Here is a 20256-nt window from a genome sequence, read left to right on the forward strand (position 1 = left end):
TGCCAAGCAGGGCTGATCCTGTGATGGGTAACAATGTAAGGTTGAAGACATGATGTAAAGGAAGAGAGATGTGTACCGCTAGCCTTTTAGCTGCCTAGCCAGCAGGAACACAGTGCAGATGCTGAATTCTGGTAAAGGGATGGACTACTGTCCTCTGACGGCCAAGTAGATGCAACAGATGTAACTAGCACCAGTCTGTCCTTGGACAGGTCCTGTTTGCTTCGTTCCCAATGCAGAAAATGAAGGAAACATACATGGTAAAATATTTTTAAAAATCTGAATGGAAATAAGAAAATGACAGAATAAGGGTAGATGGAGTGAAGTCTAACGAAGAAGAGGGGCACCTGGCTGGCTTAGGAAAGCATGTGACTCGAACCTGGGGTCGTGAGTTTGAGGGGTAAAGCTTAGTTGAACAAAAAAGAAACGATGCAGACGAGATGAGGGCTGTCCGAAGAAACACCACAGACCCCTGGTTTTGTGAGACATCATGCACAGCAAAAAGTGTTTCAGAAAGACTACTGATCGATAAAGGGGGATTAGCTATTTCCTGTTAGGTTTTAGTACCAGGTTCCCAATGATTTGGCCCCAAAGTGAAGCAAGTTCAGTGAAAACAGTGACATTTAACATCAGCATGTATTTACTTGTGAATCTCTTCAAGCATAGCTTTGAGGTTTGATAAGAATCTCAATCTGTACAATATCCCTGCAATATAGAGCCAAGCAGTAGGATTCTTCTCAGTTGTGCAAAGACAACAGTCAGGGACAGTGCTTTGGTCTCCCGGTTACCATCCCGGTATTGTGAAGTGTCTGTGAAAGGCGGCTTGGTTGTAGAAAACTACAAAAACTAGCTGTAAAAGTAAAACGCAAACCTAATTGGTTAAATTCAGCTCCAACGAAATCGGGAAAGTTCACTGTGTTTAAGAGTAAGAGTCACGTCACCTTTTATGGAAACAAATGTAATACATGAAGCTTGGAGAGAAAGTCTCCCCTTTACCTTTTATATTTTCCTCATCCTCTTCTTGCAGTGCTGGTTGAAAACAGGGGAGGACCCCATGAGGCTATCAGTGGAGTGGGAACCGTAGCTGCTGTCTGAGTCATCAGGACTCTGAGGGATCCCAGCTTCACTCATCCCGGACATGGGCTCCTCGAAGACATCACTGCCCAGCACGCCATGCCCAGACACATTGCCTTCTTCACTCTCTTGAGGCTCCATTTTCACATGGGCCAGATTCCAAAGAGGGGAAGCATTTACCTCTGTGCCTGGCAATGGAGGAAATACAACCAGTGGTAAGCCAAGGCTGGAACACAGCAGACAAATATTTCATCAGGGCAGATTCCTAGCCTTTGAGCTCAGTCTTCAGTCTGACTCTACTTGACTGGAGATTATGGTGGTCACCTTCTGTTCCTAAAACTACTAATTCTGAGTATTTTCTTTCTTTCTTTCTTTCTTTCTTTCTTTCTTTCTTTCTTTCTTTCTTTCTTCTTTCTTCTTCTTTCTTTCTTTCTTTCTTTCTTTTCTTTCTTTCTTTCTTTTTCTTTCTTTCTTTCTTTCTTTCTTTCTTTCTTTCTTTCTTTCTTTCTTTCTTTCTTCTTTCTTTCTTTTAAGTATTCTGAGTATTTTCCTTTCCACTTCTTCCACCCTACTTAAATCCCACCTCACCCACCAGCCATTTCCCTTAAATCAGGGAAGTAAAACTATGTAGGTGGAAAGATTCCCTGTCTCATGGCCCAAAGGCAGGCACAACCACAGGCTCTTAATCAGGTGCTGAGTTGCTTCTTTCCTTCCTTCCTTCTATAAGGCTGTCCTGTTTTCCTGCCTTTTGTTTGGGTCCCTGGTCCTCTCTCACAGTATGAAGTTAACGATTACTACAAAATGCTGGCAGCAGTTCCTAGGCTGCTGAAGAGTGTCATGGCTCCTAAATCTGTAACAATTTATCTTTGGCCCTCCTGTCTCTGTTCTAGCAAAGCTGTTCTATGGTCATTACCTCTTTCATGGTGAAACTCTCTGGCCAACACTAAAAAATGTGGCCTTGGGCGCCTGGGTGGCTGTTGGTTAAGTGTCTGACTTTGCTAGGTCATGATCTCAGGGTCCTGGGATCAAACTCAGCATCGGGCTCCCAGCTCAGTGGAGAGTCAGCTTCTCCCTCTGCCCCTCCTCCCACTTGTGTACATGTGTGCGCCCTCTCTCAAATAAAAGCTTAAAATGTTTTAAAAAATAACGTGGCCTGATTCTGTTTAGGATTTGTTACTTGTATCATTTGTGCATTGATGAAGTGACAATTTATATTTGAGTAGAACTGAGGATCGAAACTAATTTGCAATCTGACAGAAGGATCAAGTATCCTGGTTCCTAGGGTGATCACAGAGTCTGTCTGGAAAAGGCCAGCTGCGTCTGATTGGATAGCCCTATTTCAGTCCCTTTCCGGTCGAATCTTTTGGGGGTACTCTAGCAAGGAAGCCCAACTATTCAAACAGCCTTGAGCAATTAGCCTTCCTTCATCTGTGTGGAAGTTGTCTTACTGAGTACAAGCATCAGGAAAGACAAATACAGCACACTAAGTATGGGATGAAGGGGACATCTGCCCACCCAGCTGGGTCAGCTAAATTAGCTCCAGTACTCAACAATAGAACACCTATTGCATCTACACCCTAACTCGGAATTATTTTAAAGAATGCCTGTAAAGTTGTGCTAGTCCTCCCTTCACTAATTACAAAGAAGAATGTTGACATATCTAGATCAGTGAGGCTGTATTTGTTTTTAGGCTTTCCATTTTCTTGCCCACTCCCACTTTTTCCTCTCCTCTCCACAGTTTGATTCCAAAATGCCAGAAGTGCTGAGATTGGCAGATATCCCAGAATCACAGTCAATTGTTTTCTTACTTGAAGCCTGTGGTGAAGCCTCAACTTCCAGGTTAGATGGGAAGCGCTCACTCTGAGCCCCGAGGACTCCCATGGGCAGTGACTGGTCTCCAGAAGCAAGGTCAGCCTCCAGTTCCTCACTGACAGGGAATGTGATGTCGCTCACAGGTTCTTCCTTGATCTTTACAGGTTTAGTGTCCTCTGTGGCCTTCTCAGGGTTGACAATCCTTTCATACTCCTCAGATAGTTGCTTACTAATCTGTTGGCAAGCAAGAGTCAATCTTCCAAAGAAATGTTAAGAGCAAAGTGGATGGTTAGCTTGTGGCATCGCACGTAAAACCAACATAATATGAATATGAATAAAGCAACCACTGCCAAAGGAAAGAACTGGTTTTTTGTTTCATTGTTTTAAAAGAGATTTTTATTTACTTATTCATGAAAGACACACGCACAGAGAGGCAGAGACACAGGCAGAGGGAGAAGCAGGCGCCATGCAGGGAGCCCGACGCAGGACTCCATCCCGGGACCCCAGGATCACGTCCCGGGCCGAAGGCAGGTGCTAAACCGCTGAGCCACCCAGGGATCCCCTGATTTTTTGCGTTGTTTTGTTTTTTTACTTTTTTTGAGCACAGCAGACACATGGAAGGAATTTGTTTGTGGTGCTGAGTTTGCATTTGTAAATGAGAGAGACACAATGAAGAAAAGTTGTTTTAGCAGAGTTTCTCATTAATTAAAAGTTACATAAAGGTAAAAGAGACTTTGTTAAAGACAAATCAGAGTGGGGACAAAAGATCACATTTTTGGCTGTAAAAACTAATAGTTGAGATCTGTCCCCTAGGTGGATAATGAAGGGTATAGGAAATCTGGATCACTTAGCAAAGACTGTCAGGTGTTAAAAATCCCTATCGCATTTTAGATTTGGGGAAACCGAAACAATGAACAAATGACTTGCTTAAGGCCACAGGGTTTGAAGAGATTAGGTAGTTCTGGCTGCAACCAAAAATGGTATCTCTATCCCTTCTTCTGCCCTTGGGCAGTATCACTTCATTCTGTTTGGTTTTGCTTTTTATAGCACTTAACGCCACCTGAAATTGTTTTGATCACTATTTATTTACTTGTTTTTGTTTCTCTCTTTAAAAATGCATGCTCAAGGGACTTACCTTATTAACTGCTGCTGTCTCCTGTAGTGCCTGACTCACAAAAGGCACTCAATAAATATTTATTGAATAAAGCATGCTAACCACATTCTCTCAGACTCCATATTCCTGTCTGTAATGTTTTTCCAGCAGAAGTGTTATCAAAAAATGTGGCTGCTCATTGACTAAAGGAGGCCCCAGGGTCTGGCCAGGTCAGTGATGAAGTCAAGAAAACACAGCTAGGGCCATGAGGAGAGCAGGTCAAGTCCACTCTATTCCAAGCCCCTGTGCTCTGTTCCCTAGGGCAAGTATGGGGATCCTGCTGAACACCCCTAGATTACACCCAGCTCTCACAGGGTGACCTCACCTGTAGCATGTAACTGTGATAGTCCTTGATTCGGTGCTGCCAGAACTTCTGGAGGGAGAGCACACTGCCAATGCCCACTTCATGGAATACTTGCTCCATAACGTCAGGGAAAGGAGTCTGCCCCAGCCGGGCTTCCCGATCCACAGCGAAGCGCAGCAACTTGGTGAATTTAAGGCAATATTCATGTGCCACATCAGTAAGGGTCTCCAGGACACTTTCATTAGCACACTCAAAGCCTGCATGGGCCAGGATTGTGGCCACTGCCTGGTAGAGAAGCTGCCGGCAGGAGTGCCAGCTGAGTTCAGTCACCGGTTCCCCTTTCCCGCTGAAAGGGGAAATAACATGGCAGTGTTATTAATGCTCTTGCAAAGGGCTGACCCATCCTGTCTCCCTAGGAGTTTTACAATTTTAGTCAAACCACTGGCCCCGCTTTCTAGGGGAATCCTATGCAGTTACAGAGCCCGGTTTATCTTGCTGCTACACAGGGCATGTCTCAACAACCCACGATCATATCTCTGAGCTCCTCCAATTACATAAAAGTCTTAATAGACAATACATGTCTACAATAAACAATATAAAAGTATCAGGTGAATATGAAGTTTCCTTTTATCAACTGCTCAGTTTTGACTACTTTCAGGATGTAAAAAAGTTTATAGCTCAGGCACTGTTCAAGAGTGCTCTAATTATTTCACCACATAGCTTCCTCATACGCTGGATGATACACGGAGTTTCAGAAATTCAGTCCCAATTAGGAGATTCTTATACAACTACAACAGACCATTTGTAAAACTGGACAAGCAACTCAATTTCATAAAAGCGATTTAAAATGTATACAGTTTACAAAGCATTTTTATCCTATCCTGTGCAAAGTGGGTAGTAGATCCATATTATGATTCCCATTTGGCTGCAGGTTTCAGAGGTTGAGGTTCAGAGGTGCGGACCTGCCGGAAGTTGTTTCGATATTATCGGAAGGTGGAGCTTCTGATTTCAGATCCCATGTTCTTCATAATACACCATTTTACTCCTAATCACTGCTGTAGAAATCTTAATCTAAGAAATAACTTCAAAAAGGTCTCTGACCTCCTAAAAATAACTTTTAACAAATTTCTCATCATTTACCTGTCTCCTGAAATTCCTATCTTCTGCCTCCCTCTGACAAATAAGTAAATGGATAAAATCAGGTATAGAAAATTTCTTGGGCAGCCCAGGTGGCTCAGCAGTTTAGTGCCGCCTTCAGCCCAGCGCCTGAGCCTGGGGACCCGGGATCGAGTCCCACGTCGGGCTCCCTGCATGGAGTCTGCTTCCCCCTCTGCCTGTGTCTCTGCCTCTCTCTGTCTCTCTGTGCATGTCTCTCATGAATAAATAAATAAAACCTTTAAAAAAAATTTCTTAAAAAAAAAATTTCTTTTCTCTGGTCCATACTTGGCATGTGTCACTATGTGCTGTACAAGAGGGCTAGAGGAGCTTTGTACCCACTTTACTATTATCTGCTCAGAAGCAATTACTGCAGTCCACATAATAGTTGGAAAGCAAGAAAACCAACTGCCAAATAACTTTTCAAAGATTATTTATTTGAGAGTGTGTGCGAGCAAGTGGGGGGTGGGGGGGAGCAGAAGGGGAGGGAGAAAGAACCTTAAGCAGGCTCTGCACTAAGTAGGGAGCCCAACATGGGGCTCATCTCAAAACCCTGAGATCATGACCTGAGCTGAAACCAAGGGTCAGACACTTAACTGACTGAGCCACCCAGGTGCCCCCCAAATAACTGTTCATTTACTATTTCCACCATCATTTCCTATGGCCAGTCTCCAACGCCAAAAGGGCCAAAAGCAAAAGGCCTCAGAAATGCCCAATAAAAACAGCCAAACCAGTATTGCTTTGAGTAACACATGGACTTACTTCAAAGGAAGATAATTCTTTCAGCACCCCATAGCTGACGCAAATTATTTTTGCTAAACGTTTCTTAAATATGTATAAAACAAACTAGTATAAACTTCTGATGTTAACAGCTCTTCTTAATTAAAATTAGAAGTTTGAGATTGGAAGAACAAACACGGTTGAAATAACTATACTACCCAAAGCAATCTACGCACTTAATGCAATCCCCATCAAAATACCACATGCGTTTTTTCACAGAGCTAGAGCAGGGGTGCCTGGGTGGCCCAGCGGGTTAAACATCTGCCTTCAGCTCAGGTCATGATCCTGGGGTCCTGGGATCAAGTTCCTACATCAGGCTCTGCTCAGCTGGGAGCCTGCTTGTCCCTCCCCCTCTGCCCCAAGCTCCCCTTGGTCATGCTCTCTCTCTCATTCTCTGTCAAGTAAATAAATAAAATCTCGAAAGAAAAGAAAAAGAACAAACAATCCTAAAATTTGTATGGAAACACAAAAGACTTCAGATAGCCAAAGCAAGCTTAAAAAAGAAAAGCAAAGCTGGAGGAATCACAATTCCAGACTTTGAGTTATATTACAAAGCTGTAGTGATCAAGACAGTATTGTGCTGGCACAAAAAATGGATGCATAGATCAACAGAATAGAAAACCCAGAAACGGACCCACAACTATGATCAGCTAAACTTGGACAAAGCAGGAAAGAATATCCATTGGAAAAGAGGCAGTCTCTTCAACAAACGGTGTTGGGAAAACTGGACAACAATATGCAAAAGAAGGAAACTGGACCACATTCTTACACCATACACAGAAATAGATTCAACATGGATGAAAGACCTAAATGTGAGACAGGAAACCATCAAAATCCCAGAGAAGAACACAGGCAGCAACTTCTTCGACAGTGGCCATAGCAACTTCTTATTAGATATATCCCCTGAGGCAAGGGAAACAAAATAAAAAATAAACCACTGGGACTTCATCAAGTTAAAAAGCTTCTTCACTGTGGAGGAAACAACCAAACTAAAAGGCAGTCTTTGGAATGGGAGACGATATTTGCAAATGATATATCCGATAAAGGGTTAGTATCCATCCGAAATCTATAAAGGACTTCTAAAACTCAACACCCAAAAACCCAAATAATTCAGTTAAAAAATGGACAGGAGACATGAATAGACATTTTTCCAAAGAAGACATACAGATAGCTAACAAACACGTGAAAAGATGCTCAACATCACTCATCATCAGGGAAATACAAATCAAAACTACAATGAGATACAGATCACACCTGCCAGAGTGGCTAAAATTAACAACACAGGAAACATGGTGGAGACATGTGAAGAAAGGGGAACCCTCTTACACTGTTGGTGGGAATATAAACTGGCGCAGCCACTCTGGAAACACAATGGAGATTCCTCAGAAAGCTAGAAAGAGAATTGCCTTACAATTGTGCTACTAGGTATTTACCCAAAGAATGCAAAAATGTTGATTCGAAGGGATACATGCACCTCCATGTTTACAGCAACATTATCAATAATAGCCAAATTACTGAAAGAGCCAAATGTCCAATGACTGACAAATGGATAAAGAAGATGTGATATATATTTACATATGTACGTATATACACACAGTGGAATATTAGCCATAAAAATGAATGAAATCTTGCCTTTGCAATGGCATGGATTGAACTAGAGAGTATTTTGCTAAGTGAAATAAGTCAGAGAAAGACAAATACCATATTTCACTCATATGTGGAATTTAAGAAACCTAACAGATGAACACAGGGGAAAAAAAGGAAAGAGGCAAAGCATAAAACAGACTCTTAACTATAGAGAAGAAACTGTTGCTGAAGGGGAAGCAGGCGAAGGGATGAGTTAAACAGACGACGGGTATTAAGGAGGACACTTGTGATGAGCAGTGGGTATTGAATGTTAAGTGATGAATCACTAAATCCTACACCTAAAACTAACATTACACTGTATGTTAACTGGAATTTAAATAAAAACTTGAAAAAAAATTAGAAGGTTTGATGCAAAACTACAAAATTCTAAATAACAGCATCAATTTAAATATGATGGCAATATTCTTAAACCTAAATTGCCTTCAAAATGTAAATATGGTACTGATCACTACAGAGCAAGTTTTGTGAAGCTGTATCTATATGAACATGTGAGATGCATGTAATGATAGTTACCCCTACCTTTTTCACTATTCCAAGGACTTCAGAACCTTCAATTATACAGTGTGCAGCAGGACATCATTTGGTCAACTGGAACTGCAACCCTTACATAGTAATAAGTCCATTTCTGTTCTTTTCTCACTACTTTGGGACAATTAAAATAGTAGTAACTATTATCAATAACAGATGAAATTAAGTGGTATACATATTACTTACTATATTTTTTCCAAATATATTTAACCTTCAATCTAATCTTGAGGAAATAATCAGCAAATCCAGTGAGTGGGACATTCTACATCTAAATGACCTGAACTCTTAAAGATTAGTATCCTGCGTTTTAAAAAAGGGGGAAGCTCTCTCCTTTCCGCCGCCATCCTGGTTGCGTGTCGTTGACTGTGATCGCCATGTCTTCTCACAAGACTTTCAGAATCAAGCGATTCCTGGCCAAGAAACAAAAGCAGAATCGTCCTATTCCCCAGTGGATTCGGATGAAAACTGGTAATAAAATCAGGTCCAACTCCAAGAGGAGACACTGGAGAAGAACCAAGCTGGGTCTGTGAGGAAGCATCGCACATCATGAAATAGCAAACATAATTGGTACACATATTTAAGCCACATGGAGATCACATGTTCCTATCCTATCAATATGGAAACATCCTTCCTACCTGGCCAATAGACATGTCTTATCAAGGGAATGATTTTCTCTGTTACTATGCCTCTATACCAGTAGGTTGGTTCAGTAATAAATGTGAGACCTTTCAGCTGAGCTGCTGTTGTGTCCTGATTTGTGAAGTACTGAATTCCCCCTCCTGTCAGATCTCACATAGCACCGTCTGATAGAACTTTCTGCAGTGATAGAAATGGCCCTTGACAACGAAGTATTTAAAGTGTGGCTAGGGGATGCCTGTGTGGCTCTGTCTGCTAAGCGTCTGCCTTTGGCTCAGGTCTTGACGGGGAGTCAGCATGTCTCCCTCTCTCTGCTCCTCCCCCTGCTCATGTGCTTTCTCTCAAATAAAATCTTTAAAAAAAAAAAGGGGGGGGGAAGCTATTCTTTTAAAAAAAAAAGATTTTTTTTTTATTAATGAGAGACACAGAGAGAGAGGCAGAGACACAGGCAGAGGGAGAAGCAGGCTCCATGTAGGGAGCCTGATGCCGGATTGGACTCGATCCAGGGTCTCCAGGATCACGCCCTGGGCTGAAGGCGGTGCTAAACCGCTGAGCCACCCAGGCTGCCCAGGAAGCTCTTCTGGTTTAAAATTCATTAAATAGGAGCGCCTGGGTGGCCCAGTTGGTTGAGTGTTTCACTCGTGGTTTCAGCTCAGGTCATCATCTCAGGATCTCAGGAAGGAGCTCCAAGTCAGGCTCTGCACTCAGCAGGCAGTCTGTTCTGGGATTCTCTCCCCCACTTCCTCTGCCCTTCCCCTGCTCACACGCTTTCTCCAACAAAAACGAAAACAAAAACAAGACACTAAACAGCTAAATGAAATTCATTTTTAGGTTCTGGATTAGGGGAAAATCTATTTATAAAGGATATTTTGGAGAAATCGGAATACAGAATTAATAATTGATATTATTTAATTAGTGTTCATTTATTTTGGTGTGATATTGGTATTGGGGTTATGTAGGAAATTTTCTTTATTCTTAGGTTAAAGTGAACAACTTAGGGGTGGAAGAATACTTAAGAATTAAGGGGTGAAATACTGAGATGTGTGCAACTTTAAAATATTTGGCAAGGCCTGTACGTGTGTATATTTACAATTGTTATGCATTTATTTACGTGTGTATGTGTGTGTATACATGCTTATACAAATGTGAGAGAAAATAGATGTGGCAAAATGTCAACAATTGGTGAATCCTGGTAAAGAGTATTTAGCCATTTCTTGTACTATTATTTAAAATTTTCTTTGGTCTGACAAATTTCAAAATGAAAAATAATTTTTTGGCCCCAGATGCAAACTTACACACTGAAATGCAGTAGTAGCATTATATCATAAAGCAGTCGTTTAGAGGATATGGAGCAGGGCTTCTCAAACTTAAATACACATATGAATCTTCTGGAGATCTTGTTAAAATGAAGAATTTTTTTTTTAAAAGATTTTATTTATTTATTCATGAGAGACAAAGAGAGAGGCAGAGACAAAAGCAGAGGGAGAAGCAGGGCTCCCTCTGGGGAGCCCAATGTGGGACTCGATCCCAGGACCCCGGGATTATTACCTGAGCAAAAGCAGATGCTCAACCACTGAGCCACCCAGACGTCCCTAAAATGAAGATTCTGATTCAGGAGGCTGGGTAGGGCCTGAGACTCTGAATTCGTAATAGATTCCCAGGTGATGTTGATGCTCGTAGTCTGAGACCAGATTTTGAGTAGCAAGGATCAAGAACATTTTTATATTACTTCTAAAGTGATGTTATCACAATGAAAATATAGCTGGACCCTTGAACAACATAGGGGTTAGGGGCACCAACTCCCTGTGCAGTTGAAAATCCACAAACAGCTCTGACTCCCCAAAACTTAATGATTAACAGCCAACTTTTTTTAAAAGCCTATTTTACCTTATTTTTTTAGTAATCTCTATACTCGATATGGAGCTTGAACTCATGACCCCGAGATCAAGATTTCACGTGCTCTTCTGTCTGAAACAGCCCGGCACCCCAATGATTTATACTAGCCTACTATTGACTGGAAGCCTTAGCGATAATATATAAAGTTGATTAACACTTCTTTTGTATGTTTATATGTATTATATACTGTATTCTTACAATAAGTCAGCTAGAAAAAAGAAAATCGTAAGGAAAATCCATTTCTAGTACTGTACTGTAAAAACATCCACATATAAGTGGACCCACACAATTTAAACTCATGTTGTTCAAGGGTCAACTGTACACAACTTAAAAATTCTTGTATAGAACTTATGGATTCCTCATAATATGAGAGTAAATCCATGAATCTCAACTTGAGGATACTAACCTAAACCCATAATATACATTTTAAATCAAACAGAAAGACTAAACTCTGAGGACTGAGGCCATGGCTTCTTTAACATACTAGTGCAGTATCTTGCTCCTAGTAAAATGTTTGGCATGTAATAGGCACTCAATAAATATTTGTTACCTCAAAAGTAAAAGATACAGACTGTGGATTTGGAAGATCAGGATTCAAGTCTTAGACTTCCTTCCAATTACCTGAGCAACTTTGGCCATGTCGATTACTCTTATACTCAGTTTCCTCATGGAATTAGGACTGCATGCTTAACAGTGCTGTTGTGAAGACTTTTTGGAAAAAAAAAAAAAAAAAAAACAGCAAAGCCTTGTCTTACCGATAAAAGTCACTCTCTGGGTCACTGTGCCGGATCTGGAATGGTGCATTGGGATTCTTACAATCTATAGGCAGGAGGTCATCAGGAAGAGGAGGTGACCCAGGGCAAGAGGGAAGAGGTTCACTCTCTTCGGTCTTTACACCTTCTGTCTGTTGCTGACTCTGGGCCTGAGCTGTGGCAATGAGATTGCGCAGACGTCGGTTGTGCTGGATCAGCTGAATAGTATGGATGGTGAGGCTGCATGGCTCTGAGGGGATGTCCAACATTGTAGGGGGCTTGGGCTTGTTGGCTGAGGGCTGGTGCAGTGGTGGGTCATGGACTTCCACTAGACGGAACTCCCGTGGGAGCAAATCAAAAGAACTTCTGTTGGTCTGGCTTGATGAGATGGGTATCTCTCCCCAGTATCTCAACATTTTGGAATAAGAAAGGAAGAACCTTCTAGATAAATGTAGTAGTGACCTAAAAGCAGTGTTTTTAAATCTCTAGGTTACAGGCTTCTATAGTAAAAAAAAAAAAAAAAAAAAAAAAAAAGTGAAGTCTAGCCAGTTATTTACATAGAAAGTAGGCTGTTCAAGACCACTCAGAAAATGTCAATGTCAGCAACACTGTAGGACCAAAGATGTTCTCCCTGAAGAAATTAAGAGAAATATAACTGTTAGATGCCATTCATCACAGTCACATACAATGACAATTCCTACTGGACTGAACCACGGGTGGAATTTGGGTCATTAGTAGACTAAAAGCTGCAATGGTATTGGGAGGGCTAGCGTCCATGTTTTCAATATTACCCCACTAACTCATTACGAGAACTACCATCATGCTCAATCCTGAACAATCTGCAAGGCAAGATCCTCAAATGAGACCTGGAGTATTTCTCAGGGTATCTCGACACATCCGTCCTGAATCAGTAGGAGAAAGGGGTGGGGTGGGGGGTAGAGTTAAAGATAGGAAGAGGGGGTTCTTACTATGTGTGTCAAACACAGGCAACCTTTTCCCTGGTCCCGATGAAAAAATCTATTGACCAGTAATCTAAATGGCCTTACGCATTCAACCTCTGACATATATACAGAAGAATCTCAGTGATTTCTGCTGCCTCCTAATTGGTATCCCTTACTTCAGTATCTCCCCGTATGTAATCTATGCTCCAGTGCTGCTAGACTTCATCTTTTTAAAACTCACATCTAACAACTTCTCTTTGCTTACTGGAAAAAGTCAGCCAGGAGTCTTGGAGCTACCATTCATCAAAATCTGCAATCTGACTTAACCCACCTTTCCGGATTCGTTGCCCATATGTCTCTTCAAGTTCAACAAACGTTTATCAAGTGCCAGGCGTTATGGAAGAAGACAAACACCACTGCAAGATCCCTGACCTGAGGTGAGGGAGAGAAATATAGAAACAGAACATTTCAATGAAAGTGTATGGTAAGGGCTGTTCTAGAGACACAGACCTGGTGCAGTGGAAGCACAAAGAAGGAGCTTCCTGGAGGAAATTTCCACCCTGGTTCTAACCGTATCATTACTATTCAGTTTCTTGAGCATGTCATGTATTTCCAGTTGACCCTTTAAGTTGTGATCTCTGCCAGAAATGCCCCTCCACGCACTACATCCCTGGCAGACTTGCATTCGATTTAAGTATAGTTGAGGTCACCAGTCTCCATCACCTCCCCAGGAAATCTCCCTTCCTTATATTCTCACAGCACTTCTCATGCCTTCACCACAGCATTTATACCTGGATTGAAACTAAGACTTATCTCAGTCGAGTTTATCCTTCCATCTACCCCCATGATCTTTGTACAGTGTCTGGCGCACAGTATATTTGGCATTTATTGAGTGCTTACCATGTGCCAGGCTTTGTCTTTACTGTTTCATTCAATCTCCACATCTATCCCATTTTTCAGAGGCGGAAGCTGAGGCCCGCCGTCTTGCCCAACGTCACAAATGACGGAGGGAGAAAATCAAGACAGGCTCCAGAGTCTGCGCTCCTCACCACTACACTATGCAGTCTCAATAACTGGCTTCCGAAAAAACGAAATGAACAAAGAATTGGATCAACGAAGGGACCAAACAGAACAAAATAAAACCTCAATTTCACCGAAAAGAACACGAAGAATAAGTTCACAGAAAGCCCCGGTCCTCGGCAGCTCCCCGTCAGCGTGAGGAGGCGCAAGGGCCTGGAGTCATTGATGCCGGGGCGGCTGGGAGACGAGGAGGTCTGGGCCTAGACCGTGGCACGGAAGCGCGACCATTCACTGCCGCGTCACGGGAGTTGGGCTGGAAGACTGCATGACTCGGAAAGGCCTGGGGCGAGGGTCGCCAGGCCCGCGAAAGCGGGCTAGGTGATGGGTGGTCCTCGGCGGTCGGAAGCGCTTCTTCTCACGCAGGATATGCCACAGGAAGCTATTACGACAGGTTGCACCCTCTAAAGATGTCCCCATTTTCACAGCACCTCGGTCTCCTTTAACTGTTTTTTCCTTCCCGTGATGTTGCCCTCTTCGTAACGTTGTGTGTGGGTGGTGAAGGAGCAACTCCGCCATCGCTGCCCAGAGAAGCCGCTGGGAGCTGAGAGAGAGGAGAGAGAGAGAGAGAGAGAGAGAGAGAGAGAGAGAGAGAGAGAGAGAGAGGAGAGGGAGAGGAGAGAGAGAGAGAGAGAGAGAGAGAGAGAGAGAGAGAGAGAGAGAGGAGAGAGGAACTTAGAGACTGCGGGGGGCAGGTTTCCCAGGAACAGATTTTGAGAGTGCACCCGCCCGAGGATGGCTGATAGTCCCTCTCAGTCCGAGTCGCTGGCTTTGCCGGAGCTCAGTGATGACTTCAAGAAACCAACCCTGCCGGTGCCCCCGGTTGTGCGGGGCAAAGCTCCGGCCACCAGTCCTTCGAACCCTGAGGAGGTGAAGAAGGAAAGGCCCACGGCGCTGCCAGAGCCCGACCCCGGGGAGCCCGACGTCCCGCCAGTCCAGCCCGACAGCGGGGACACCAGGAGTCCACCGACCGAGCAGCCGCGGCCCCCCTCAGCGGCTCCTTCAGCTGGCGGCCCGGCCCGGGCTCCCCCTTACCGGGAGCCGCGGTGGGGCGGCCCCGCCTCGGCCCCCTACAGCCTAGAGACGCTCAAGGGCGGCACCATCCTTGGCACCCGTAGCTTGAAAGGGACGAGTTGCTGCCTCTTCGGGAGGCTGTCTAGCTGCGACGTGTGCCTGGAGCACCCTTCGGTGTCCCGGTACCACGCCGTGCTGCAGCACAGGGCGGCCGGCCTCGAAGGAGAATGCGACGGCCAAGGGCCGGGCTTCTACCTTTACGATCTGGGAAGCACCCACGGCACTTTTCTTAACAAAACCCGCATCCCACCGCGCACCTATCGTCGCGTCCACGTCGGGCACGTCCTTCGCTTTGGAGGCAGCACCCGGCTCTTTCTTCTTCAGGTAAGTAGAACAAGGTAATGCTGAAATCTCTGGAGTGCACCGGGCTGGGTTCCAGAGTTGCTTACGCTTTCTGTGAAGAAGGAGGTTCTCCCCGTCCCCGAGGACAAAGTGGGGGAATCTGGCTCCTCTGCAGACACGTGTCCCCGTTGCCATATTTCTGAAAGTGACTCCAACACTCCTGAACTCTGAAAGAATTCTTTCGCTTGGTTCATCAGGGACCAGAGGAAGACCGAGAGGCAGAATCCGAGCTGACGGTAACGCAACTGAAGGAATTGCGCAAGCAGCAGCAAATGATGTTGGAGAAGAAGATGTTAGGAGAAGACTCGGATGAGGAAGAAGTGGACACCACCGAAAGGAAGAGAAATACTAGTAGTCAAGATGATGAAATGGGCTGTACCTGGGGAATGGGTAAGAGATTAAAATTGCTGCCAGAACTTAATATTGTAAATTCATTACAAGTGGTATGTATATAGAGCACTGATCTTGATTATCATCACTGGAGGGGCTGGAACTACATTCAATCAAAAACCATGGAATGTTCAGTGTAGGATAGTGCCTCATTTTTTTTCGTACTTTATGTGTGTAAATTCCCTGAAATGTGAAATAGCTGATCAGAGAAAGCTTGTCCCTTGGCCAGAAGAATAAATGGAATTTTCTATAATGCCAGGCAGTTTGGAGGATGGGTATTCAGGAACTAGGAATATAAAAAGAAGATCATCTTAATGTATTGTTGGGAAGATTGGATAAATGTGATGAAATTACTTCGTAAGTGTAAAACAATAGCTAGAAACCCTAAGTATGCTGAAGTAAGGGTTTAGAGAAGGGAGTAATCACTGAGGACTTAGACGTGCACTGTCCAATATAGTAGCCATTACCCATATGTGGTTATTGGACACTTAAAGTGTGACTAGTCCAAACTGACTTGTACTATAAACCTAAAATACACACTAGATTTAAAGGCTTACTGTGAAAAAATAATGTAAAATATTCATAATATTTTCATATATTTTTAAAGATTTTATTTATTCATTCATGAGAGACACAGGGAGAGAGGCAGAGACACAGGCAGAGGGAGAAGCAGGCTCCACGCAAGGAGTCCGACGTGGGACTCGATCCCGGGACTCCAGGATATCACCCTGGGCTGAAGGCAGGGGCCAAACCGCTGAGCCACCCAGGGATCCCCCAATATTTTCATATTGATTACATGTAATAATTTTACCTGATCCCCCCCCCTTTTTTTTTTTAAAGATTTTATTTATTTATTCACTAGAGACACACACACGCACACAGAGAGAGAGAGGCAGAGGCACAGGTAGAGAGAGAAGCAGGCTCCATGCACGGAGCCCGACACAGGATCCAACCCCGGGGCCCCAGGACCTCGCCCGGGGCTGAAGGCGGCACCAAACCGCTGAGCCACCCAGGCTGCCCTGATTCCCCTTTTTAATGTGGCTACTAGAAAATAAAAGTTTTTTAAAGATTGTATTTATTTAGAGAGAGAACAGGTGTGAGCTGGGGGAGGGGCAGAGGCAGAGCGAGAGAGGGAGAAGAAGAAACAGTATCTCAAGCAGACTCTGCACTGAGTGTGGAACCGGACAAAGGGCTCAACCCTGTGGTTTGCAACCCTGAGATCATGATCTGAGCTGAAATCAAGTGTTGGATCCTTAACCACCTGAGCTACTCAGGCACCCTGAAGATAAAAAATTGCATGTATGGCTTTCATTGCTGTTGGGCAACACAGACTTAAAATTTGAGAATGTTTTTAAGTTTACAAACAGATGTGTCTTGAGCTGGAACTTGAAGGAAAGGAAAATTAGCCCCTAGGAAGCTTAGTATTGAGGATCGTTTTCAGGGCAGAGATTATGATTTTTTTTTTTAAAAGATTTTTGTGTTTTTATTTGACACAGAGAAAGAGAGAATGAGAGAGAGATGCACAAGCCGGGGGAGTGGCAGGCAGAGGGAGAGGGAGAAGCCGACTCCCCGCTGAGCAGGGTCCTGACTCAATCCCAGGACCCTGGGATCATGACCTGAGCTGAAGGCAGAAGGTTAACCGACTGAGCCACACAGGCCCCCGGGATTGATGATTTTAACTGAGTAATGAGTAGACCAGTCTATTTGGCAGATATGGTAAATATTAATAAATTATAATGGATACAGAGTATTAGACCCAGGTGTTAGCAGGAATACCAGAGCAAGAAGCTTAGGTTTTTTCCCATGGAAAATGTGGTAGGTAATTTTGTTTTTAAAATATAGTGATGGAGGGCAGCCCGGGTGGCTCAGTGGTTTAGTGACGCCTTCAGCCCAGGGCGTGATCCTGGAGATCCGGGATCGAGTCCCACATCAGGCTCCCTGCATGGAGCCTGCTTCTCCCTCTGCCTGTGTCTCTGCCTCTTTCTCTCTCTCTCTGTGTCTCTCATGAATAAATAAATAAAATGTTAAAAAAAAAAAAGACTTCGTTTTAAAAATTAAAAAAAAAAATATAGTGATGGAGAAAAAAAAATAAGATGCCATGAAAGCAAGTTTTAATTTGTCCCACAATTTAGAAAAACTAAAGATATTTATACTAGTGGTTTTGTGTTTGCCCCCTTCTCCCCGACCCCTCACCTTTCTTTTCATTGATAACTGTATGTTTGTGCAGGCTGAATGGAAAGTGGGTGTCATTGAGATAGTCTCTTCTTATGTCTGTCTGTTCTTTCCCATGTCCTGTAGGAGAAGATGCTGTAGAAGATGAGGCTGAAGAGAACCCCATTGTGTTAGAGTTTCAGCAGGAAAGGGAGGCCTTTTATATAAAGGATCCAAAAAAGGCTCTCCAAGGTTTTTTTGACCGAGAAGGTATGTAAACAGATTCTGACCCTGCCGGTAAAAGGTATCCATTGCGGTGTTGTTTTATAGATCTTCAGGGTACTTAGAAATGCTGTATTTTATCTGCTGTTCTGCTGTTCCCCTTAATCAGTTCTTGCCCTATGGTCGATCGCTTCAGGTTTATTTTGAAAATAGTAAAAGTCTTGTTAGTTCTTCCCATCTTGGAAAAAGAGACTACCTTTTTTTTTTTTTGACTTGTCCCATTGTCTCAAAAGATCTTAGACTTGGGTGGTGGGGAGATTGTCCTAACGTCTTAAATTTTTTTGTTTCTAATTCATCTGCTCTTTTATAATCCTTAACATGAATGTTCACTTTATATGATGTAAGGGATGTTTCCACAGAGGATTGTTTCAGGAGTGATGCTTGAGAGAATATCTGTGTGTGTTTATGAATATGTATGTGAACTGGATACATTCTGCACTTAATATTTATGCTTCTAAAAACCAGGCAGTTATGACAAATTAACTACCTCTACAACTTAAATAAGTGTGAAAGCTGCTATATAGTGGATAAAGCCATTTTGGGGGAGTTTTGATCTGTTTGCTTTTCTTTTTTTTTTTTTAAGATTTTATTTTTTTTATTTGAGAGAGATAGAAATAGCAAGAGAGAGCACGAGCAGATGAGAGAGGGAGAAGCAAGCTCCTGCTGAGCAGGGAGCCCGACATGGGGCTAGATCCCAAGACCCTAAGATCATGACCTGAGCTGAAGGCAGATGCTTAACCAACTGGGCCACCAAGGCACCCCGATCTGAGTTTGCTTTTCTTTGCCTCAAGCTCATCCTAATTTTTAAAAAATATTTATTTATTTTAGAGAAAGAGAGCAAGTAGGGGGAGGGGCAGAGGGAGAGAGATTCCTGAAGCAGACTCCCTGCTGAGTGTGGAGCCTAATGCAGGGCTCTATCCCAGACCCTGAGATCATGACCTGAGCTGAAATCAAGAGCTGGCCCCTTAACTGACTGAGCCAGCCACGCAGGGTCCCCAAGTTCATCTTAATTTTATTATTTAATGATAATCCCTAGGAATAAGAAGTGAAATGCTTTGAAATTTAGTATTCGGTGTGGCATGGGAATTTGATATTCTTATTTAACCCTTCCTCTCTTTTCCCTTTGTCTCAACTAATAGTTTTCAGATGTTATTAAAATTGTTTTGCCTTTCTTCCTCCCACAGGAGAAGAATTAGAATATGAATTTGATGAACAGGGGCATAGCACTTGGCTCTGCAGGGTGAGGTATGTTCTTTTCTCATTAATGTCCATTTCTGAAAGTGGCCAATTTCAGGTTGTAGACAACAAACCCAAAGAGTAACTTTAGTCTTATTTTTAGGGTATACCTGAATTTGGGCTTTGATAATTTGGCAGATGGGGTGGGATGGGTCAGAGGTATGAGGAAAAGATTTGAAGTCCAACCTTGGCAAGATAGAACAAGATGAATGAGAGATTATAAAAGCATGTCAAAAAATGACTATTATCACAGCATATTAGTTTTTTTGTTGAAAATTAGAGCTTAGTGTTGTGCTGTGATTCCCTCCAAACCAATATAGATTACCTGTGGATGATTCAACTGGAAAACAACTGGTAGCTGAGGCCATTCATTCAGGAAAGAAAAAAGAAGCAATGATCCAATGTTCACTGGAAGCTTGTCGAATCCTTGATACTTTGGGATTGCTGCGGCAGGAGGCAGGTATGTGGAAGACATTTTTTTCTTTAAAAGAAAGAAAGCAGAGGAGACAGAGAGGGAGGGAGAAGGAGGAAGAGAGGGGGAAAGAGATAGAGATGGACATAGACAAAGAAAAAGAAAGAGAAAAGGAAGGAAAATTTAACACAAGGCAATAAAATATCTTTCAGGGGAAGGTGTAAACTGTATAGAATTCTGTAGTGAAAAGAAAAGATTCCATATCTCAGTATTCAAAGGAAGCCATTGTATATATTCTCCTAGACATTTTTTTATGGGTATAGATGTATGTTCAGAATTAGGTCCTTTAGGGGGAATCCCTGGGTGGCTCAGCGGTTTGGCGCCTGCCTTTGGCCCAGGGCGCGATCCTGGAGTCCTGGGATTGAGTCCTGCCTTGGGCTCCCGCCATGGAGCCTGCTTCTCCCTCTGCCTGTGTGTCTACCTCTCTCTCTCCCTATGTCTATCATGAATAAATAAATAAAATCTTAAAAAAAAAATTAGGTCCTTTAATAAAAGCAAGCACTGGACAGCCCGGGCAGCTTAGTGGTTTGGTGCCACCTTCAGCCCAGGGTGGGATC

The 20256-nt window shown here is 43.2% G+C and overlaps 3 protein-coding genes across 9 annotated transcripts in view; 2 read left to right on the forward strand and 1 right to left on the reverse strand.

Annotated features, from left to right (window-relative positions):
* LOC129511178 (STAGA complex 65 subunit gamma) overlaps positions 1-12263 on the reverse strand; it is a 24531-nt gene extending 12268 nt beyond the window's left edge. For 3 of the 5 annotated variants that reach the window (XM_055327731.1, XM_055327730.1, XM_055327729.1), the window contains exons 1-4: positions 11738-12263; positions 4362-4686; positions 2880-3117; positions 994-1259 (exon numbers count right to left, since the gene is read on the reverse strand). In XM_055327731.1, the coding sequence (XP_055183706.1) occupies positions 997-1259; positions 2880-3117; positions 4362-4686; positions 11738-12150 (1239 nt within the window). In that variant the 5' untranslated portion in view covers positions 12151-12263 and the 3' untranslated portion in view covers positions 994-996. Of the gene's footprint in view, positions 1-614; positions 1260-2879; positions 3118-4361; positions 4687-11737 lie in introns of those variants that run through there. The other 2 variants (XM_055327732.1, XM_055327728.1) reach the window with 2 other exon arrangements.
* Positions 8770-9186, forward strand: LOC129511184 (60S ribosomal protein L39-like). Its single transcript, XM_055327745.1, has one exon. The coding sequence runs from the start codon at positions 8825-8827 to the stop codon at positions 8978-8980; it is 156 nt and encodes a 51-aa protein (XP_055183720.1). The 5' UTR covers positions 8770-8824; the 3' UTR covers positions 8981-9186.
* A 2127-nt stretch (positions 12264-14390) lies between the features above and the next one.
* SLC4A1AP (solute carrier family 4 member 1 adaptor protein) overlaps positions 14391-20256 on the forward strand; it is an 80649-nt gene continuing 74783 nt past the window's right edge. For 2 of the 3 annotated variants that reach the window (XR_008664708.1, XM_055327088.1), the window contains exons 1-5: positions 14392-15150; positions 15366-15558; positions 17857-17979; positions 19176-19236; positions 19548-19687. Coding sequence is in view for 2 of the 3 variants with exons in the window: in XM_055327088.1 (XP_055183063.1) it covers positions 14488-15150; positions 15366-15558; positions 17857-17979; positions 19176-19236; positions 19548-19687 (1180 nt within the window). In the remaining variant the exon portion in view is untranslated. Of the gene's footprint in view, positions 15151-15365; positions 15559-17856; positions 17980-19175; positions 19237-19547; positions 19688-20256 lie in introns of all 3 variants that reach the window. The other variant, XM_055327089.1, reaches the window with a different exon arrangement.

The sequence above is a fragment of the Nyctereutes procyonoides genome, unplaced genomic scaffold, assembly GCF_905146905.1.
Source record: "Nyctereutes procyonoides isolate TBG_1078 unplaced genomic scaffold, NYPRO_anot_genome, whole genome shotgun sequence".
Taxonomy (NCBI): domain Eukaryota; kingdom Metazoa; phylum Chordata; class Mammalia; order Carnivora; family Canidae; genus Nyctereutes; species Nyctereutes procyonoides.

Bases quoted from the DNA above. Each gene is read 5' to 3' on its own strand.
- LOC129511184 (XM_055327745.1), top strand. From the start codon at position 8,825: ATGTCTTCTCACAAGACTTTCAGAATCAAGCGATTCCTGGCCAAGAAA.